The sequence below is a fragment of the Lepidochelys olivacea genome (assembly GCF_965140295.1).
Source record: "Lepidochelys olivacea isolate rLepOli2 genome assembly, chromosome: 5".
Taxonomy (NCBI): domain Eukaryota; kingdom Metazoa; phylum Chordata; order Testudines; family Cheloniidae; genus Lepidochelys; species Lepidochelys olivacea.
The window spans coordinates 100,702,528-100,722,741 of NC_140415.1; the positions used below are offsets into that span (position 1 = coordinate 100,702,528).

The 20,214-nt window shown below is 42.7% G+C and overlaps 1 protein-coding gene and 1 long non-coding RNA gene across 11 annotated transcripts in view; one reads left to right on the forward strand and one right to left on the reverse strand.

The window, feature by feature from the left end:
* The window catches only part of TJP2 (tight junction protein 2), a 94,789-nt gene that overhangs the window by 24,362 nt on the left and 50,213 nt on the right, over nt 1-20,214 (reverse strand). For 5 of the 9 annotated variants that reach the window (XM_084629714.1, XM_084629716.1, XM_084629717.1 and 2 more), the window contains 3 exons: nt 5,841-5,894; nt 1,998-2,122; nt 191-293 (listed from right to left, as the gene is read on the reverse strand). In XM_084629714.1, coding sequence (XP_084485840.1) covers nt 191-293; nt 1,998-2,122; nt 5,841-5,885 — 273 coding nt within the window. In that variant the 5' untranslated portion in view covers nt 5,886-5,894. Of the gene's footprint in view, nt 1-190; nt 294-1,997; nt 2,123-5,840; nt 5,895-6,983; nt 7,230-7,561; nt 8,309-9,839; nt 10,037-11,793; nt 11,967-13,712; nt 14,453-20,214 lie in introns of those variants that run through there. The other 4 variants (XM_084629709.1, XM_084629710.1, XM_084629715.1 and 1 more) reach the window with 4 other exon arrangements.
* LOC311521397 overlaps nt 1-20,214 on the forward strand; it is a 66,626-nt gene that overhangs the window by 14,136 nt on the left and 32,276 nt on the right. The window contains exon 3 of one of the 2 annotated variants that reach the window (XR_014711891.1): nt 1,859-1,987. The exons of the other annotated variant lie outside the window; for it this stretch is intronic. This is a non-coding gene — a long non-coding RNA (uncharacterized lncRNA). Of the gene's footprint in view, nt 1-1,858; nt 1,988-20,214 lie in introns of those variants that run through there. 2 annotated transcript variants of the gene reach the window in all.

Genomic DNA, 20,214 nt, shown 5'->3' on the forward strand with positions numbered 1-20,214 from the left:
CACTTGCTTCAGTTCTCCATCTGTAAAACAGGGATAATATTCTCCTCTCCCCACACAGAGTTTGGCTTTTTTATTTAAATTGCAAGCTCTTTAAGGCAGGGACGGTTTTACACCTAGCACAGTAGGTACTGATCTTGGTTGGGGTTATAGGTACAACTATAATGCAAAGAATTTGTAATTGTTAACTTACAATGACAGCCACTTTCCCACTTTTTCTTAACTGCTGCACTGCAAAAGAATGGGGAACATTTTCCATCAGGGTCCCATTAACCATGACCACCCGGTCGTTTTCTCTACAAAAAAAGCACATGATCAATTAGAAGGTACATCCTTTAATTTTCAAATTGAATTCCACTTTTGTTCTGAATGTCCTGTGCATTCACTAACAAAAACAGAACACAAGCTATTCTTAAACATACATATTAGTTTATATAAACTGAGAGAGCTTAAATAAGGCCACATGCTGAAGACTTCTTCCAGTTTTAGCAATTCATTGATTGTTTGTGGTTCTTGTTTTAAATGCCTCTGTGCGTGATTGATGGATGTGCTGATTGTAGGATTGACAATAAAACTTACAAGACAAGGTGAGTGAGGTAATATCTTCTATTGGACCAACTTCTGTTGGTGAGAGAGACAAGCTTTTGAGCTACAGAGAGCTCTTTTTCAGGTCTGGGATAGATATTCAGACTGTCACCGCTAAATATAAGGTGGAACAGATGGTTTAGCATAAGCATACATTCCAAGGTACCATTCAAGGTCAAATGGCCCATTTACACCCCTCCAGTTATAGGGGGGAAAAAAAGGGGGAAGGGGAGAAGACAGCTGGGTGTGTGTGTGTGTGTGTGTTAGTGGATTATAGATCGTTGTAATAAGCCATAAATCCAGTGTCTATTCAGTCCATGAATACATGGCTACAACACTGTATACAATAACTTACAAAATCTGCTAAGGGTCAATGGGTGCATTCTTTTAAAACCTTGACACGCATTTTAAGAATTTTACCTCCAGCAGAGGTTTCCACAGCCACATTAGAACTACAGCCTTTATTCCACCTGATGCTATGGCTTGAACTGTTATAGCCACAACAACATTCCACAAATGTTGTCAAGCACTGTTTGCTTACAGTTCTTGGCAAGGTTATTGTACAGTTCTCCTGCCCACTCTGGAAGAAGATTTTTCTGTTGTAAACCAACCGTGCTAGCCAAAAGTCACACTCTGGGCATTAACCCCTAGCTAATCTAGGTGAATATGAGCAACTAGCTAAATTTTACAGAGGAAAAAAGATTAATCTCTAAGGGGATGTGAACAACAAACCTTTTGTCTGTAAAATTTCCCACCACTACAGCTCCATAAGTAGGTCGCCCTAGCATAGATAAAGCCATTGGCATTTTTACTTCTGTGTTGTCTGACCCCGGTCACAGCAGTTCTAGATGATACAGTCGCTAAAACAGGCAGTCACTGCTGGCTGGACTACATTAGCATCCCCACATTCCTATGGCTGGCAGAGCTACACAAGCAGCATAAATAATGGAAAATGTCAGGAAAACAGATCTAGTGCAGACAATGCCTAAATGAAGACATCATGCAAACATATTAAATGTGGAGGCAAATGGGTTCGGATATTGTTGTGCTAAGGGCCAACATTTGAAAGCTGATAACAAGGACACTGTGCATGTGAAGAAGGCTGCCATGAGATGTAATGTCCTGCTAAAGTTTTTTTTTTCCTTAAAAAACACACAAATAAGACATGCTTATGTATAGAACAATACAATATACCACCATTAAAGTAGATTAACTTGTTTATGAGATAAAGGAGAAAGAGGTATGATTTCATTTAAAATATGGTCTGTTGACACAGAAGTCTACAGAAAGAAACACCCTGGATCAAGTCGCTGGGGCAGGCTCTCAAATCAAATCTGCACCTTTATGAAGGCTTTATTCATTCCCTTTATCTGCAAAACATTCCAGTCATGGAGGATATAAGGAAGCACACTTACTGAAGTAATCCATCAGCTGGGCCACCTGGGAGTACATCGGAGATAACGATGGACGTTTCACCATTTTCAAAATGAGGGTTGTCTCTGCCACCGGAAACTGCAATCCCAAACCCTCTTTTTGAATCCTAAAAAAATACCCCACACACATACATAAAACTGAACACTATTACATTTCAACATGGAGACAGAGATTATGATTAAGCCAACAGACTGTAATCAAAGCGACACTCACTTCAGATAGAAAAATGCAGTTCATATGTACCGTTGCACAAACTAGAATGAAAAAACAATCCACAAAGTAACCAATTTGAGGTTTCCATTGTGAAAGTCAAAACCCAAGCAGGCATGTCATCCTGTGACCAATAAAAACGATGAGAGGACTAGCCGTTTCCTGTGTGATCTCTTGTTTTTTCCCCACCAATGCTAACAATTCACACTGAATTAACTGCCAAGTAGAAAGCTGCAGTTGATTAGTGAATGCTCAAGACCCTGGAGCAGTTTTTCTAGCAATTAACAACTGAACATGCAATGCTATCTAAATTCTAATGACTACTTCATGAAATGGACTATGCAAAATTGTTGCTGATAAAAAAAAGCTACAAATGTGTACTAAGTTCATAGGTGTCTGGTGTCACCATCCACCACCCCCAAGCAGTGCATTAATAGATCATGAGGTACCTATGCCAAACCTGCCTCTGAAGAAAGGGTAGGCTGTCGTAACATGGGGCTTTTGGGATGCTTGAATGTGAACCAGAAAAGCATATACTGGGGCAATGAAAGAGGAAGCAAGACTTGTATCTAAACCAGAACACCAATAAATCCTGAATGCAGAGAAGTACAACAGAGTGTATATATATATATATAAACAGACACACACATACACACGTGCGCGCACACACACTCTACACTCATGAGTGTGTGTGTGTACATTCTGACTGATCATTTAGTACAGCTGGAGCCAGTATCATCTGCTATACTTAGTCACATTTCTGTCTTTTTTTAAAAATACCTAAAGTTACTTGTTACAAAGTTCACTATAACTGAAACATTAGAGAAGAAAAAAAAATTTTCTCTTCATATTTTCAGTTTAATTTATGTATTTCACAGCCCTTCCTGTGCTAGCCATACTCCCACTGACAGCAGTGGCAAAACTCAGTTCTCTCAGTAGGAGCAGGGGAAGGCAAATAAATAGTTTTATGAAGTTGATTTGACGCACTGAGCCTTGGTTGACACTGGCCAGGTTCAGGAGGCCTCAAGCTAAAAACAGCACAGAATTAAGACTTGATCCACTGAGAGAACTAATGGAGCTTGTTATCTCAACAAGCTTGAGACCATTTGGGCAGCAGCCTTAGATGGTGCAAACTGACACAACTTGGCCCAATGGAGCTATGTTGATTTACACAAGCTGAGAATCAGGCCCTTTGCATTTTTTTTTTATAAATGCAAATTTATTACATAGTAACTTAATCAGCAAATCAGGGAATGCAAGGAAACAATGTTAACTAAACCATGTTGCGTGTTACAATATTTTCTATTCCTGTTTTCCCAGTCAAATGTGTTCTTTAGTGTGGATATAACAAAGTTTAAATGTACTATGTACCATCAAAGGCACATAGGATGTGCAGTGCAGCCAAGTAAACATTAGGTTTCAGAGTAACAGCCGTGTTAGTCTGTATTCGCAAAAAGAAAAGGAGTACTTGTGGCACCTTAGAGACTAACCAATTTATTTGAGCATAAGCTTTCGTGAGCTACAGCTCACTTCATCGGATGCATACCTTTTGTAGTGGTAAACACCCATTTTTTCATGCTTTGTGTGTATAAAAAGATCTTCTATACTTTCCACAGTATGCATCCGATGAAGTGAGCTGTAGCTCACGAAAGCTTATGCTCAAATAAATTGGTTAGTCTCTAAGGTGCCACAAGTACTCCTTTTCTTTTTAAGTAAACATTACTGTCCAATCCCCAGCTTTTGCATTTCTTGACTGAATTTAACCATTGTATTTAAGAGTGGGTTTTTGAAGTGGTTTTGCATTTATAATAATTAGCACAATATTATTATTACATTTATATTCATGGAAAATAATAATTTAGTATGAGTAATTTATTCTGCCTCTTCATGAATGAGGATAAAGTCATTGCCAATCTGTCTACATGCATTACACCACCCCCCCCTTCAGAACTGAAACCACTGCTGATCTGATTGGGAATGTCCTCTGGATTTTAAATCTGCCTTTACATCTCCAAGAAACGAAAAGCTACACGCACTCCCTTTGTGGGGCCATACAGATGTGTGCTCAGTCTTCTGTAGCAGATAATGAAAACTAGCAGGTCACTGCATATAAGATACATTATTTCCCAAAAAAATTACATTAAAAGAATATTAAGGTTGCAAAGGCAACCACTCAAAATTTAGGAAACCAGAATTAAGGCTGCCTGTGCAACCTTAATTTGCCCCCTTGCATGTATGTATTATGATACAATCTTCAATTATAAGATAACATGCTATTTTTGTAGACTCCTGCCTTATTCAGTGCACAGGAGAGATGATGCTCTGTGAACGAATCAGGGTTGTGTTGTGAAGGAGGCTGTTGTCTATAGGACCTCTGCCTCATTTGAGCAGAGCAGGCAATAAATTGTAGGATAAGGAAGCTGCAACCTTTAGCTGATCCCCTGGCCATCCAAATGGCCTATGGGGGCCAGAGTCAGGCAGGACAGAGAGAGAACATCAGAGCTGCTCTATTTTGCTCCGGGGCCTGGCATGTCCAGGCAATGCAAAAGTGTGTAGAACCATTCTTGTAGTCCCCAAAATGTATAGAAATAAAATTTGTTTTCAAAAGACATATCTGACATTGCCTTTAATAGAGGAAAATTGAGAGTCGTACGTGTTGTACTATTCTCTCATATAATAGCAGCACGTGCATTTGATAATTATGATTAAGGCTAAGATTTAGTCATGGGTATTTTTAGTAAAGGTCATAGACAGGTCACAGGCAATAAACAAAAATTCACAGCCCCTGACCTGTCCATGACTTTTACTATAAATATCTATTACTAAATCTCTGCTCCTGGGCCCCCATGCTCCAGCAGTGGGGGCTGACTGCCTCTGGTGGCCCACTGCTCTGAGGCCCCTGGGGATGGCTCTCCCGATGGCCTCTGGGGTCGCCGCCCCAGCCACCCCTGTGGCTGTTGCTGCTTGGGCCACCCCTGGGATGGATGCTCGGGCGATCCCTGGGGCCGCTGCTTGGGCTGCCCCCAGCACTGCTGGTGCTTGAGCGCTTCCCAGGGTCAGCTGCACCAGCCACTGCAGCTGCAGAAGTCATGGAGGTCGTGGAAAGTCACGGAATCCATGACTTCCACGACCGCCGTGACAGAATCGCAGCCTTAATCATGATTACAATAATTTTTATATCAGATTCTACTCTTCAGTATAATGGTATACATTTCCATTGATTTCTCAATGTATTTGCAATGCAGCTCCACATCTGAGATTATGAAGTATCCCTGGTAACTGTATCTGCTAACAGGGTTATCCTGTTTTTTAGTCAATTACATATTTATCTATTTGGCTGGTACATATTGCATTTAGACCGTCATTGCTCAAAACCGAACAGTAATAAAGATGGCATTTTAATGGAGTCTTTTAAAAATAGATTTAAAAAATCATGAGAATTTTGTGATTACCCAGCACTGAAAAAACCTCAAGATGAGCAATATCCATTTTGGTCAACAAAAATAACCAAGTTTCAGCTCCAAATATGTTAATAAAAATTGTAGTAGCACATGTTTAAAATAAAAGGAGCAATAACGCATCTGAAAACTAAAAATATAAACACACGCTCTCACCTTTTGTAAGGTCACAGTGTACTGTTCCCATATCAGTTCTTCCATGCCTTGGGCCTGTAACACAAAAACCAAAACCAAAAAGCAATTAACCAACAAGCAACATAAACAAATAACTACCCCAAAATAAAATCTGGAAGGTTCCATTTCAGAAACTGTTGAAACAACTAATTTAAGTATTCGATGGCGTCAGCTATAGAACACATTTGTTTTTATGTCAAATGACAATGAGACTAAAACGAAAAAAATTGGAGAGGGAATGTATATTTTGAATTTAGCAGGTTATATATATACACACACACACACACACACACCTTTGTGTGTGCACCCGTACATACACTCTGGTAACACACTGTGCAGGGAATATTCCCAAGGCCAATACAAAATAAATCACAACGTATTACCATTAACTGTCTGGATTCTGAAAATGGACAAAATATTGCAAATTCAAGACCAAGGGCAATTTAGAATCCATTCCTAATCAATGACTGGAAATCTGACCTTGAATTCTACATCATAGTTAATAAGATTCCAGTGCTAAAGATTATTTACAAGTGGAAACCCCTCCCCAAGATGCTAACTTAGCAGCAATAAGTTTTAGGAAGAAGAAGAAAAACATCCAAACCTAAGTAAATAAGAAAAACTCAGCACTGATGTTAGGGAGCCAGGGTAACAGACTTGGCTGGATTACATCTCCCATGACGCACCACAGTCTCCCTTCTTGCTGAGATGCTGTGGTGCATCACAGGAATCACATGTAATCTTGCAGTGTGTCTGGCCCACAGAGAAAAAAGAAATAACAATCCCATGGGGCACCAAGGTAGCATTTCTGAATGGAAATTTTCTGTTTATGAACAAAAACGATGTTCACTTCAGTTTGTCTACTGAAAATAGACATGTTTCATGGAAAGCAGACACTTTTTGCAAAAAATTCTGTTACACAAAACCCCAGTTTTCCATAGAAAAGTAGTTTAAATAGAACTTTGACCAGCTTTAACACTAATCAAGAAAGGAGTAGACGTGAAGGAAGGAAGTGTATAAGTGTAGTGTTTTTAGAAGTATAGTTAACACTACAATAAGTCTACCTCTATTAGGCTATCCCCATCTTAATTAGCTATTTTGAAGTGTACTCAACGTTTCCAGTACCATTGTTTTATTGCAGCAGCAGACCATTAAGCACACAGTTGTTTCTGTTCTCTTGGATGATCAAAGACCCCATGAAGCGTCACAGGGAAAGAATTCACACAGCGGATTCTGGGTACACCTGGATTAGGTGGTTGTGTTTCACTGCGGAGGTCACTGGATGAAAAAAAGCTTGTAGTCCCTGCTCCAAACATTATTTAAGGAACACCCAAAATATTCCTTACTCTTATCAAACAGTTTATAATACAGAAATACATCTTAGCATACATCAATACAAACATCTTTATATTAATAATGCACCAATACTGTCTCTCTAAAAATGGATAGATAATCTCAATTTTCTATTTCTGAAGTTAGTAGATCCTACAAATCAAGATCTAGAACTACAAGTAATAAAAATACACTATAAAAGTCAAAGCAGAGGTTTTATGGAGGGAGGAGGTAGTGTTAAAACCTACAGAAATAAATATTTTAAAAAACATCTGTCTTCTCATCTAGCCTAGTGAGACAGAGAAAGAGTTATGGAGTTAAAATCATTACTATTAAAGCATTCTTGCCCTGGGTTGAGTAGATTAACCTACTTGCTGAAACACATGGTCAGTGAAATCATCATCTGTCAAATAATGGTGCTTCCAGCTATCCCATGTCACCAGCTGGCCAGTAGAACTAGACAGTTAAATTTCTGCTGCTAGTTGCCACTTTGTTGTCTCTCTCTACCTTCTTCCAACATGTGGGAGAACCCTGCACAGAAAAAAATCCTTGGGAACTGATGCGTTTTCAGTTCTGCTTTTCTCATTTGTTTGTTTGGTTTTTAAAACTATATGCAGCACTGGCTTGGGAGCAGGGGGATCTCAGCTGTCATTTCCATCCTGCAGTTTCCCTTGAAGAGAGCCTTAAAAATGTGAGCAGATATCAAATGATCTCTAAAATTGGAAGGACAAGCAGCTGGGCTCAATTTCTGCAACAACAGGCTGTGGGCTAGTCGTGGTAAAATCTGAAAGGACTCCTCCCACCAACAGCCAAAACATTTTTAGTGTAAAATGAGTCAGTCAGTTAAATTTGGTGTATATTTCAAATAGTCTTACTGTCCCTCCCCTCAAGATTCTGAGGCCGGCCCTGGGCATATTACGGTGTCCAGTGATGGAGAGGAAAGGAATAGACTGGCCAAGGTCAGAGGAAGCAAGCTGACCTAGGGAAAAGGCTCCATGTTTCAGAACACAAGCCATGCGTTACAACACAAGGACGCTGAACGAATCCTGAGCCTAGCCCAAAGAATGCTCTAGAGTCTAGAGTGATGAGGAAACGGAGGTAGGGAAATGATGTAGGGTTTATTTAATTTTATTTATTTATTTATTACAGGTCTGTACATTTCTTGTGATTAAATAAAGAGCAATTCTGTGTTAGATTTCTGTGGAAAGTGTCTGTGTGTTATATGCTATATCCACCATGGGGCCCCTTCAAAACGTAAACTTTGGGTGGAGTTCTGGGAGAAGGTGTGTAAAGATACAGCAGTATTCGGAGGGGCTAGCACTGGTTCCAGGGTCTGGGCTGGGGACCGCCTGGTCACAACTGTCAGGACAGGGTGCTAGACAGGATCTGCACCTTGAGACTGTGCCTAGGGACCTTAAGACTGGGACAGTGCCTGGCCTTTGTTCGGACTCTGGAGGCTGAACATCCAGCAGCGAAGTTTTTTCACAGCTATCTGGTAGAGTGCCAGCAGTGGAGACTGAGCAGATCAGTGTCAGTGGAAAAGGACAGTCATGCTTAGAAATATGTTAGCTGGTCATGAAAATAAATCAAGGAAGGAAAAATCTATTACCAAGACAGGACAACTAGTTCTTGACATACTGATAAAACTACACAGGCTATATAATGTACAGTACTGAATGGTCACCTTGGTAGTCTATCAGGCCCTGAAAACATCTGCACTGCCCTAAATCTCCAACTAATAATCTCTTGAACATTATAAAATGTACTGCTGCTTGCCAGTGCTGAGATGCTAACCAATACTGACAGATTAATGGAAAGAAGGAGAATGAGAGGGAGGGAAAGACTACAAATGTTACAAATCACCATCTGAGGAGCTCTGACTGTATCAGAACTAGGATTTAACCCTCTATCAAAGAGCAAAATTCCTGCTTTGTTAGAAATCAGTATCCTAAAGCAGAAGATGTGTCTCTACTCTAAATGCACCAAGAAAAAAAGCACCTTTTATTCTTGAGACTTTTTCATGTCATTGGCTAGCTGTAAAGAAATGCAAAGGGAGACTATGGTTTTTGTTTCTTTTAAAAAGTCTCTCAGGAACACAGTGGTTACTGCATTACCCACACACAGAGAAAGAACTGCTGACAAGAGGCACAAGCAAAAGAAAAGAACCCTATTTATTTGTCAGATTACTAAAACTAACTATTTGGCGAGTTTACTCAGGTTTTTCCTTCAACTAGAACTGTGGTGTTTTCTATATAAATGAAACTTACTGTAATTAGCCAATAATGAGTTCAGTAGTGACTTCAGCCAGTACAATACTTCTAACTAAAATATCAGTATCAGGATTTGTTTAAATATTCATGGTGCTCAGATACCAAGGTGACAGATGCCTTATTAATAGCTAGAATGGACGGATCAGTAGCCCCTTGATTACGAAACTATTCAAGGGTGGAAATTTTGAATGACAATTTGCTAGAATAAAAATTACACTGTGTATAGAACACACAACCCTTGCTGATAATGATCACATATTTATACAATTTCTTATTACTGAGTTACCAAACACACACTTAAAAAAAAAAAAAAAACAATACCTGGGTGTGAAAGTGTAGGGAGGGCTTAGAACAAGATATAATGTAAAAACCAACTCACGTGCCCTTTTAAAATCCTCAACTTTTTCACTGCATGTGCCCACATTCTCTGTAGAGCTTGAGCGGTCTTCATTGTTGCAGGGTATATAATCTGTGCATCCCAGTCTTTTCATCAGTTTCCACCACTCAACAATGTTATGTAATTCTAATACAATAGTGGCCTACATACTCAACAAATCCTGCTGTCATTTCACACAGTAACACATCAAAACACAAAGAAGAAAAATCTAATACCTAAGCAAGCTCCACTTATGAGACACAAAAAACAATTAAGACAATTAACTTTAAATGTCTCAACACAGATTAATATGCATGAGGTTTTTTTAATTCTAAATCGTTAATACTTATGATATTTTTTTCTATAAATATACCAGAAACTTTAAGACAAGATTTGCATTTGTGGTTATTTAAAAAGTCAGACTATGCTAGTAGTATTTTATAGTAATAACCTGTGACCAGAATAAATCTTAAAGCTGAACTCTTAGGCCCCAATCCTTCAAAATCTTATGGACCTGACTAACTTTACACAAGTGAGTAATCCCACTGCTCTCAAGGGATTACTCATGTCGGTAAAATTATTCATATGCATAAATGCTTGCAGGATTAGGGCCTTATTTAGCTCCAGCAAACAAAAAGTGAGCAAAAATATTAAAGAGGAACCTCATGCCAGTCTCTCAGTGACTTGCAAATACTGTTTTGTTTTTTTCTGAATACTAAATCAATAAAAACAGGACAAAAAGTTAGCCATACACCCTAAAGAGATCACTTTACTGTAAAATAAACTATCAGTCCTTTATCAATGAATGCTGTAAACTTTTGCAGATTTATACCTACAGTCTTTCCTCCTAAGCTTTATATAAGAAAGCTTCACAGAAAGTTAACTTAAATGTCAAACACAGAGAAACAGGCATTTGTGGCAAGTTTAACATGTTCACACACACACAAAATAGCATGTATATTTCATCTTTCGGTGTTGGAACACATTTGTAAACTGCTGAAGATTCATGCAACATTGGAAAACATCAGGTCATTTTTCCACAGGACAGGTTTAATGCAAAGCCCTGCTTTGCAAGCTTGCCCATGTAATCTCCTATATTTCTCTGGACTCACCAGGAGGGCTAGAATGGAAACAACATTGAGTTCCAAGACAACTGCCAACAACGCATTCTACTACATCAAGGACCATTTCTTCACCACCAACAAGGAAAAGTTGTTTTGTATGAACCTAGGACTAACAAGCTTGGCTTTGCATCCCAAAGGAGTGTGGAGTTACTCAAAAATAACTTCATACTTTAAACAAATGTTATTTCACAAAATAATTTTGAAATTTCATAGTTCTTCCTCCACCAAAACAACTAGTGGCATAGCAAATATAAAGCTGGCCTGATTTTTAAGAAATGCTGTTCATCCATAACGTGCAGCAAAATGGGGGCTCCACCCTGCAGGTGCTGTGCTCTCTGGCCTGACTTGGCAAACCTCTTAACATTAAGCATGCAAGGAGGCCCATTGCAACCACGTGCTTTGCTAGATCAGGGCCAGAATGCTCAGTAACTTGTAGGATTGAAACCAAAGAGTTACATGCTCAGCAAGTCTGGAAAAAACAAACAAACAAACCAACCAAAACAAACAAAACAGGCCAAAAGCAAGTAAAATACACATATTCTGCTGCACCCCCATACATTATATTAAAAAAATAATAATAACAACAACAACCAACCAAAATGGTCATTTGCAAGAAATCCAAAGAGAGGGCACAGGTCTGGGATGGGTAAAAACACTGACATCACTAATACAGAACGATCAGAGACCCAAATTCAAAGCATGGATAGACCCATTTAAGTAGAAGAATGAGTTAAATAAAAGTAAAATGGGCAAGTACAAATGATCTGGCAGAGCTTGGAGGAACAGAATTTAAAACAAATAAATAAAAATTCATCCAGAAGAACATTTTTTACCTGTATATATTGTTTCTGTATCTCTGATGTCTTGTTGCTTATTTTATTCAAGCAACAGGCAGCAGGAACCATTAAATGGAAGCACAGATTTTGGCACTCACTGGTAGCCCTGTCTTGGCTCTCCTCTTGTCCCCAGATTGAGTGTCCACAGCATTCCAAACACAAAGTAAATACTAAATAGGAAAAATGTAATAAAAAATTAAATAGGTTGACAGTGCCTAGCCATGAAAAGTTAAAAACTTGCAGGAGGAACCAGGATCTATCCAACAATAGTAGAACCAGACCTACAAGACACACCTGCTTGGACCAGGGGGAGTGATTACAATACAGGAGGCCTTGTTTGCTTGGGTCTTGCCAAACCTTTTGTACAGCATAGTAACAGAGGGAAAGAGAGATGAAAGACCGATTCCGCCAGAGCAAAAAAACATCTATACAAAATACCAGACTTTTCATGCTTCTGCTGCAAAACAGTGGGATGCTCTTCCCACATATATCAGGAAATAGGCACCCAAAGTCATATGCTGAGTAGGAGACAGCAGACTTTTGGTCTTGTTCACCTCCAGAATGAGATATTTTAATATCTTCACAATTGGAACTCCCCAAGCCACTGGTAAGAAGGCTCCCTGAAACAAACAACTCTCCAAGTGATATACCAACAGCTCCACACCACCTGTTCTCAGCTGGGCTGCAAAGACAGTCTTCATCTTGCCAGAGAGACCTGGGACCAAGGCAATGGTGAAAGAAGGAGTCCGTTACTGCAGGCAATAATTCCCCAGGCACAATTGCCACTGTTAGGAAGTGGATGGCATGTGGAGATAAGAATCTTGGTGATCCACAGTTCATGTGGATTCTAGTTCGGACCTCTTTTTGGAGACAAACTGAGGTACTCATTTCAGGATGTGAAGGTTGCTCCCTGATTCCTTGCGGACTTCTAAATAAACAAATTAGATGCTTGTGAACCTCTTCTCTGGGTGGAATGGAATGAGGATGTGAATGTTTTGCAGATGATGCACAATGAGCAGGACTATGTCTCTTTTCCCCAGGACTTGGGGCAGCGAGGAGAGGAAAATACAAGGGAGAGGTGGAAGTTCTTGACCCAGAGGGTCTCAGAAAATAAAGGAGAGAAGCCTGCTGTTGGAGGCAGTTTCTTTCCATTGATTGAGACAAACCAGAAGCTTCCTCCTTGTTGCCACCCTCTGTTGAGGGGAAAGATAGTCAGAATTCTTGGTGAGGCTGGTATTTGTTGGTCCGACCTCTTCCCCTGTAGCCAGGGAAGTGAACAGACTGGTTTACCGGATACCTGTATCTATACCTGCCAGGTCTATATGAGGAAAGAGGATACCTGACACCCTTGTTAGGCCTGTTGGCGGCACGGGAGGAGTTAGAGGCCTGAGGTTTTTTGCGATCTCCTGGTATAACTGTACTCTTCGAAAGATCCTTTAAGGCCTGGTCTAAGGTTTCCCCAAAGAGATGACCGCCATCATAAGGAAGGCCAACAAGTTTGAGTCTGGCTGAAAGTTCTCCACCTGTTAAGGGACAGAGCCAGAGGGCTCTCCTAGCCACCGTGAGAGTTGCTATGTTATGGGCAGCCAGGTGGAGGGAATCCTGGGCTGCATCATGAAGATAGCAGGATGCCAGGTCACAAAGGGTGCACACCTTGCGAGATGACCTAGAAACAGGCCTCTTAGAGTGGGGCAATAATTTCCTTAGCCATTCCACCAGTGACCTAGCTGCATACAGGGAGTAAATGGAGACTGAAAGCTGGATGGTAGCAAATTCATAGGCACGCTTAAGAGCCTCATCTACCTTACGTTCTAAAGGGTCCGTGAGAACAGTTTCTCCCTCAACAGGACATGAAGATTTAGTGAAGAGAGATGCTATTACAGAATCAACTCTTGGTGCAGAGGCCCACAGCTTACCTTTCTCAGCTGGAAGTTTGTAAAGCTTAGCCAGATGAGTAGGTAATATAAACTGAGCATCTGGAGCCTGCCAGATGTTTTTAATTAAGGCACTGATGGATGGGTGAAGGGGAATGGTATCATCTGGTTTCTCCTCCACAAGATGGGGCAATTTCCTTGAGCCACTTCGTGAGGTATAACGTTTTAGCCTGAGTTGCTTCATAAAATATTTGCACAGATAGGGTAGATCCTCAATCAGGAATCTTCGAGATGAGTCTGTTTCACCAGGTGTTTCCTCAGGCTCGGAGGATACCAATTTCCCTTCCTCAATGAAGTCAGAGGAGACTCGGGTAACCTTGGTAGAGGATCTCCCCTTTACTTCCATCAGGGATTTGCTGGATGAATGTGGTTCATATGGCCCTTCCTCAGGCTCAGAGGACATCACTTCCCCTTCCTCAAAGGAGTCATTTATGAAAGGAATCAGGGACATTGCTTGCACTGAATTCCCTATAGCTGATAATCCTCTATACTCTCTGCCATTCATCTTCGCTTCCTTTGGAGCTGTAGGAGCTGAAGTAAAAGGAACTGCTTTTGTGTAAGGTGGAGCTGTGAAAGCTCTTTGTAAAGTCACTGGTCTGCTAATCTTGACAGGGAGTGCTTGGGAAGCAGAAGGAGTCTTCACAAATGCCTTAGTGATAAGAGAGGCATGGTCTGGCAAAAAAGTGGGAGGCAAGGTCACATCTTCCACAGATAATCTTGAAGCAGAGAGGGAGGAATAGGAGGAGAATTTCCTACCTCCCATGCAGACTTCTGTGCTGCTGAAATAACTCCTTCAAAAGAGCAGCTGACAGGCATTAAGAAGCAGAGTCCCGGATCGCTGAATGGCTCAGAGGTTCCTGGACAACCGAGACAAACTGGACTCATAAAAGTAGCTTGCGAAGGATGATCACAATGGGAACACTGCTTGCCTTTCCTCTCTTGCTGGTCCATTCTGATTAACTTCATAGACGTTGAGGAGAAGCAGCACGAGGAGTAGCGTGCAACCTATTCCCAGTGAAGCAGAGAAGACTGGGGAGAAGACAAGGCAGTACTACAAGTAATGATGGCACAGTGCTATATGCAACATGATTGGTGCTGCTACCTGCCACACAAGCAAAGCAAGGAACTACCTTTCTCTCCAGACAGATGTATTACAAGGGTACACAAACTTGCAGTGTAAAGTCAATGTTATATCACCCCAAATCAAATAATAAAATATTACTTATCATACAAGTATTAATAGACACCCACTATATGGCACTCATTTAGCAACTGAATGCCAGTCCTTGAGAAACAAGACATCCTTTTCACATGGAAAGTAATTTGGTGCACAGAGTTTTGTTCAAGTGCACAATCTTTCTAAAGACTTGTCCCATATAGCACCATGGAAAAGCACTTTATAAAGAAAAGTATTATAAATCCTATTTTACCAATGGAGACACTGAGGCATAGGGAGGTGGAGTGATTTAGCCATGATGGACTTGTCTTTACAGGGAGACAAATAAGGTGTGTCCTTAACTCTTTGAATTAGCTTGCTCAAGTTAACTAACACAAGTTAAAAATCTTAGTGCCTCCAAGGAAATCTGTAGTTTTCACACAAGTTAGCAGGTCAGGTTAAATCCTAGGCTCCCCCACAGTCTAACTCAACTTGCTAACATGGATGAAGACTAAAAATTGCATTGGCTTCACTAGGATTTTACCTTGTGTTAGTTAACTCGAGTAAGCGAACAAAGAGCTAAGGACACACGTTTTTGGTTAGTGAAGAGACACCCTATTTCATAGGCAGAACCAGGAACAGAACGCAGGCCTCTTTATTTCCAATCCAATGCTCTAGCTACTGGACCATGCTGCCGCCCAGCTTTCTTCCCTCCCTTCTAGCAGCAAACATAGTCACGTTTTGCAAAGAAAGGCTGTATCTACAATAGGAAAGTTAGGAAGAAACATGGACTCATGATGAAAACTGTAGTTAGAGCCACAAAATTTGCTGTTGTTTCTACCCTTTGCTGCAGAATTATACCACAGAATCCAGGGACTGCGAGGCAGAATTTAGGACCAGACTGCTACGGAATACATAGGGCAATGGCTCTCGTGGATATGGGTACGGTCATCACGCTACTGAGAGCGGGGTTAGATGATACTGAAGTAAAAACGTCCAAGTTTTGTTTCCACTACAGCTCCACTGTTGCAAACATTGGTGGAGAATTAAGAAGCCCAATTTTCCTAGTGTAAACAAGGATCAAAGGGAAAAGCATTTCCTATTCCGTTATAAATCAGGTTTAGGCCTTTAAAGCACTAAGGAAATTTTGCAAAAGTTTCCTAGAGTTGCTAAAACTATTTTATAGTTTAAAAAAACATCATCTAATCCTTCTCAGAGCAGGGCTCATTATCCCAGCTGAAGGAGGCTGCATCTAGGCTCCTCTTACTCTGCAGCTGAACACCACCTCCTGGCTCCTAGTGCCAGTTGTGCTCCCCTTCTGTATGCTGGGAGCCTTCCTGTTTTCTATTCTGTGCAACACTGAGTGCCCATGGTGGGGCTGGGGGAAATGAGGGGGGGGAATGTGGGAGTGAGGGGAGGGGAATGTGGGAGGGTGGGGAGGGGAATGAGATGGAGAAAAAGGGAATAGGTGAATCGCGGGGGGAAGCAGGAACCCAGCATGTGGCATCCCCTCAGCAGTAGCTGGGGTTCCCCTGTTAAGCAGGCCCATCGAACCTTTACTCTGACAAGCCCTACCCACCTACACCTGGTGCACAGAGTGTCTCTGGAATATCAGGGCAGTTCACAGTCTGGTCCTTGTAAGTCCCAGGCCTTCTTCTCAGGCCCTGACTGTGCTGCAGGGATGCTGTGGGTTGGACACTTGCTCTGGTGGTGGCCACACGCTCTCAGGCGCTAAGTGGTAGGACCCTTCTTCCCAGTGTCACCCCTGCCCTGTCAGGGTTACAATCCAAGCCTGGCCTGCAGAGCCTCTTGGCTGAGGCGTCTCCCTGTGCTGGGCCTGCTGCCCAGGGTCCCCCTCGCTCTCCCCAGCTACTCACCGCACCCAGCTCCGGACTGCTCCAGCCCCAGCTCCACCACTCTGTCTCAGCACTGCTGCTGCTGCTCTGCCTCCAGCTCCCTGGGCTGCTTCTTTGGCCCTTCTGCCTCTGGTTGCTGCAGCTCTGCTCCCAGGACAGGTCTGCTCTGCAGGCTGCTTCTGTCACTCTGCTCCCAGCACTCACCTGCTTCCTGGGCTGCTTTTCTGGCCCCTCTGGCTCTGGTTGCTGCAGCTCTGCTGCCAGGCCAAGTCTGCTCTCTCTGGGCTGTGGCTCTAGCCTTGGGGCTGCAGCTCTGCTCCCAGCACAGGGTCTGCTCTCTCTGGGCTGCTTTTCTGGTCCCTCTGGATCTCGCACAGTTCTGCTCCCCAGCTTAGCGTGGGCCCCTGATTTCTCCTTAGTTCGGCCCCACTCTGTCTGACCCAAGTAAATCCAGCTCACCCAGAGGGCGGGACCTCCCGGGCCTCCTGACTCCCTGATTAGCCTGCCTGCCCTGTCATTCAGGCTGACCTGGAGCATTGGCTTCTCCCCATTGTTCCTGGGGCTATCAGTCTCAGGGTCCTGGTTTCCCATAGACCCTTCCCCTTTTAGTACTGGAGCTAGCCAACCAAAACACCCCCACTGAATGTTAGTAAGGCGGCACCAGACACCTTACATATAGAGTTAAATGCTGAAACCCTAAAAATCGAATAAACAACCCCAAATCCCTCCAATGGTCCATTAGATATCTAGACATCACTTCTGTATACTGTGGGCATGATCCTCAGCAGGTATAAATCAGCACAGCTTCATGTCCCAATCCAAAGCGTGTACATTATAGACTCCATATTCCACTAGATGGTGCAATGATACAGCTATACAAGTTAGGACACTCTGACTCTCTCATATGAAGAGTTATGTTGGAAACTAGAAGTGTGTGTATGTGCGGGGGTGGGGTTAACACGCTGAAGAGAATGACAAAGCAGATTTGGAGCAGAATAATGCACACTTTGTTTGGATTTTTCTGCATATTATTTATGGCTAGTATACCTCAATATGGTGCTAGTGCAATGATAACTTTCCTTACTTATCTCTGCAACAGAGTGGACTCGAAATGTAGCTGAGTGAATAGCGTATTATAAAATTATTCAAGCTATATGTCAGAAAAAGAGGCCAATCTATGAACTTTTCTTCTTATTTCTCTACCTAATATTCCTCCAGATTGATAAAGGAGCACTTAGTATTTTACTATCCATTCTAGAGTGACTACATTTAACCTGAATTGATAAATAAATAGAAAGTCATCTTTTTTGGACTAATCTGCAGATTTTGCCACATTTTTGGGCCAAAAATACAGTGGCTATAATTTAAGGGTGAGGTTTTCACTAGCTTCTAAGGATTTAGGAGCACTAGTCCCACTGGAAGACAAATCCCACCCTACATTTTTGAAGTGGCTTTTCATCCAGCAAGCTCTCAAGTCCCATATTTATCTCTCGTCTGTCATACTGTGTATGGCTGGAGCCCAGGCTCTAAGCCATACATATGTAAGTCATACAGGGTACATCTACACTGCAAAAAAGACCCATGGCAGGAAGTCTCAGGCTCCCCTCCCTGAGTCAGCTGACCCAGGCCACCTGCTTGTTTTTTTATCCCTGTGCAGACATACCCTCAGAGTCTGGGTCAACTGACTCGGCCTTGAGCTATGGGGCTAAAAATAGCAGCGTAGATGTTTGGGCTTGGGCTGGAGCCTGGGCTACAAGATAGGGGTGCCAACTTTCTAATCACACAAAACCAAATGCCCTTGCCCCATCCGTTCTCAAAGGCCCTGCCCCCATTCACTCCATCCCCCCTTCCCTCCATCGCTCGCTCTCCCCAACCCTTACTTACTTTCACCAGGCGGGGACAGGGGGTAGGGATGCAGGGGGAAGGGGAGGGCTCTGGCTGGAGGTGTGGGCTCCAACATGAGGGGTTCAGGGTGCGGGATGGGGCTCCAGGCTGGGGCAAGGGTACGGGAAGGGGTGAGGGCTCTGGGATGGGGCCAGGGATGAGTGGTTTGGAGTGTACTAGGGGGCTCTGGTCTGAGGGTTTGGAGTGCAGGAGGGGGCTCAGGGCTGGGGCAGGGAGTTCAGAGTGCGGACTTTGGGGTTTACCACAGACAGCTCCCAGTTGGTATCCCAGTGTGGTTAAGGCAGGCTCCCTGCCTGCCCTGGCTCCGCATGGCTCCCAGAAGCGGCAGGCATGTCCGGCTCCTATGCTCAGGGGTGACCCCAGGGGCTCTGTGCGCTGCCCCTGCCTGCAGACGCCGCCCCTGCAGCTCCCACTGGCTGCAGTTCTGGGCCAATGGGAGCTGCAGAGCTGGTGCTTGGAGCAGGGCAGCGCACAGAGCCCCTGTGGCCACCCCTGTGCCTAGGAGCCAGACATGCCTGCTGCTTCCGGGAGCCGTGTGGAGCCAGGGCAGGCAGGGAGCCTGCCTTAGCCCCACTGCACCGCCAACCGGACTTTTAACAGCCCATTCAGCTGTGTTGACCAGATCCACGAGGGTCCTTTGTTGACTGGGTGTTCTGGTCGAAAACTGGATGCATGGCAACCCTACTCCAAGACCCAACCTCCCCTTACTGGGTTTCAGAGCCCAGGCTCTAGCACAAGCCCGAATATCTACACTGTATTTTTAGCCCCATAGTGCGAGACTGAGTCAGTTTACCTGGGCTCTGAGGGTATGTCTGCACAGGGATAAAGAAACATGCAGCTGGCCTGCGTCAGCTGACTCATGGAGGCGGGCCTCAGGCTGCAGCCTGAGCTCTGGATTACATTTAAATTAAATACTCGAATTCAATACTTTAAACAAAGAAAAACACAAAAAACTCACCCACCGCAAAACCATGACCTGAAAGCGTTCCTACTTCTAACTGTAAGCTTGTAAAGCAACTTTTGAAAGAGACCCTATTCCTACCAACACTTACACACAGGGAATAACTTTACCTATGAGAGTAGTCCCATTGAATTCAAGTGCTTACAGGGTTGGGGCCTTGGTCTTCATTCTTACCATGAAAATGTGAGTTTGGTACTTTTTTCTGCCTGCAACCCCAGGTACAATGAAAACAGAACTCTGGGCATTTAAAATCTGAGCCAATACCTGGGCAATGGTTCTTCAAGTTAAGAAATCCATGTACACTCTTGCACCCAATTTGGAGGAGAAGGGGGAAAAAAGACTGAGTCCGATTTTTATTTTGAAAAGAATTGGAAAATGGAGATTACCTCCGAAACAGCCGAATTCTACTGTGTTTATATGTGCATCACATACCAGCACAACAAACACCCCATGTCAATATAAATAAAAGACTATTTTAAACTGGAAAAATGGAGCAGGTTGTATCCAAATATAGCTGTGATGGACACAGATCACACATACCGGAAACTTTTAAAAGTCATGACAAAAATGTGGCTTAGTTTGTTGCAGTGGCAGGTCAACCCCTAA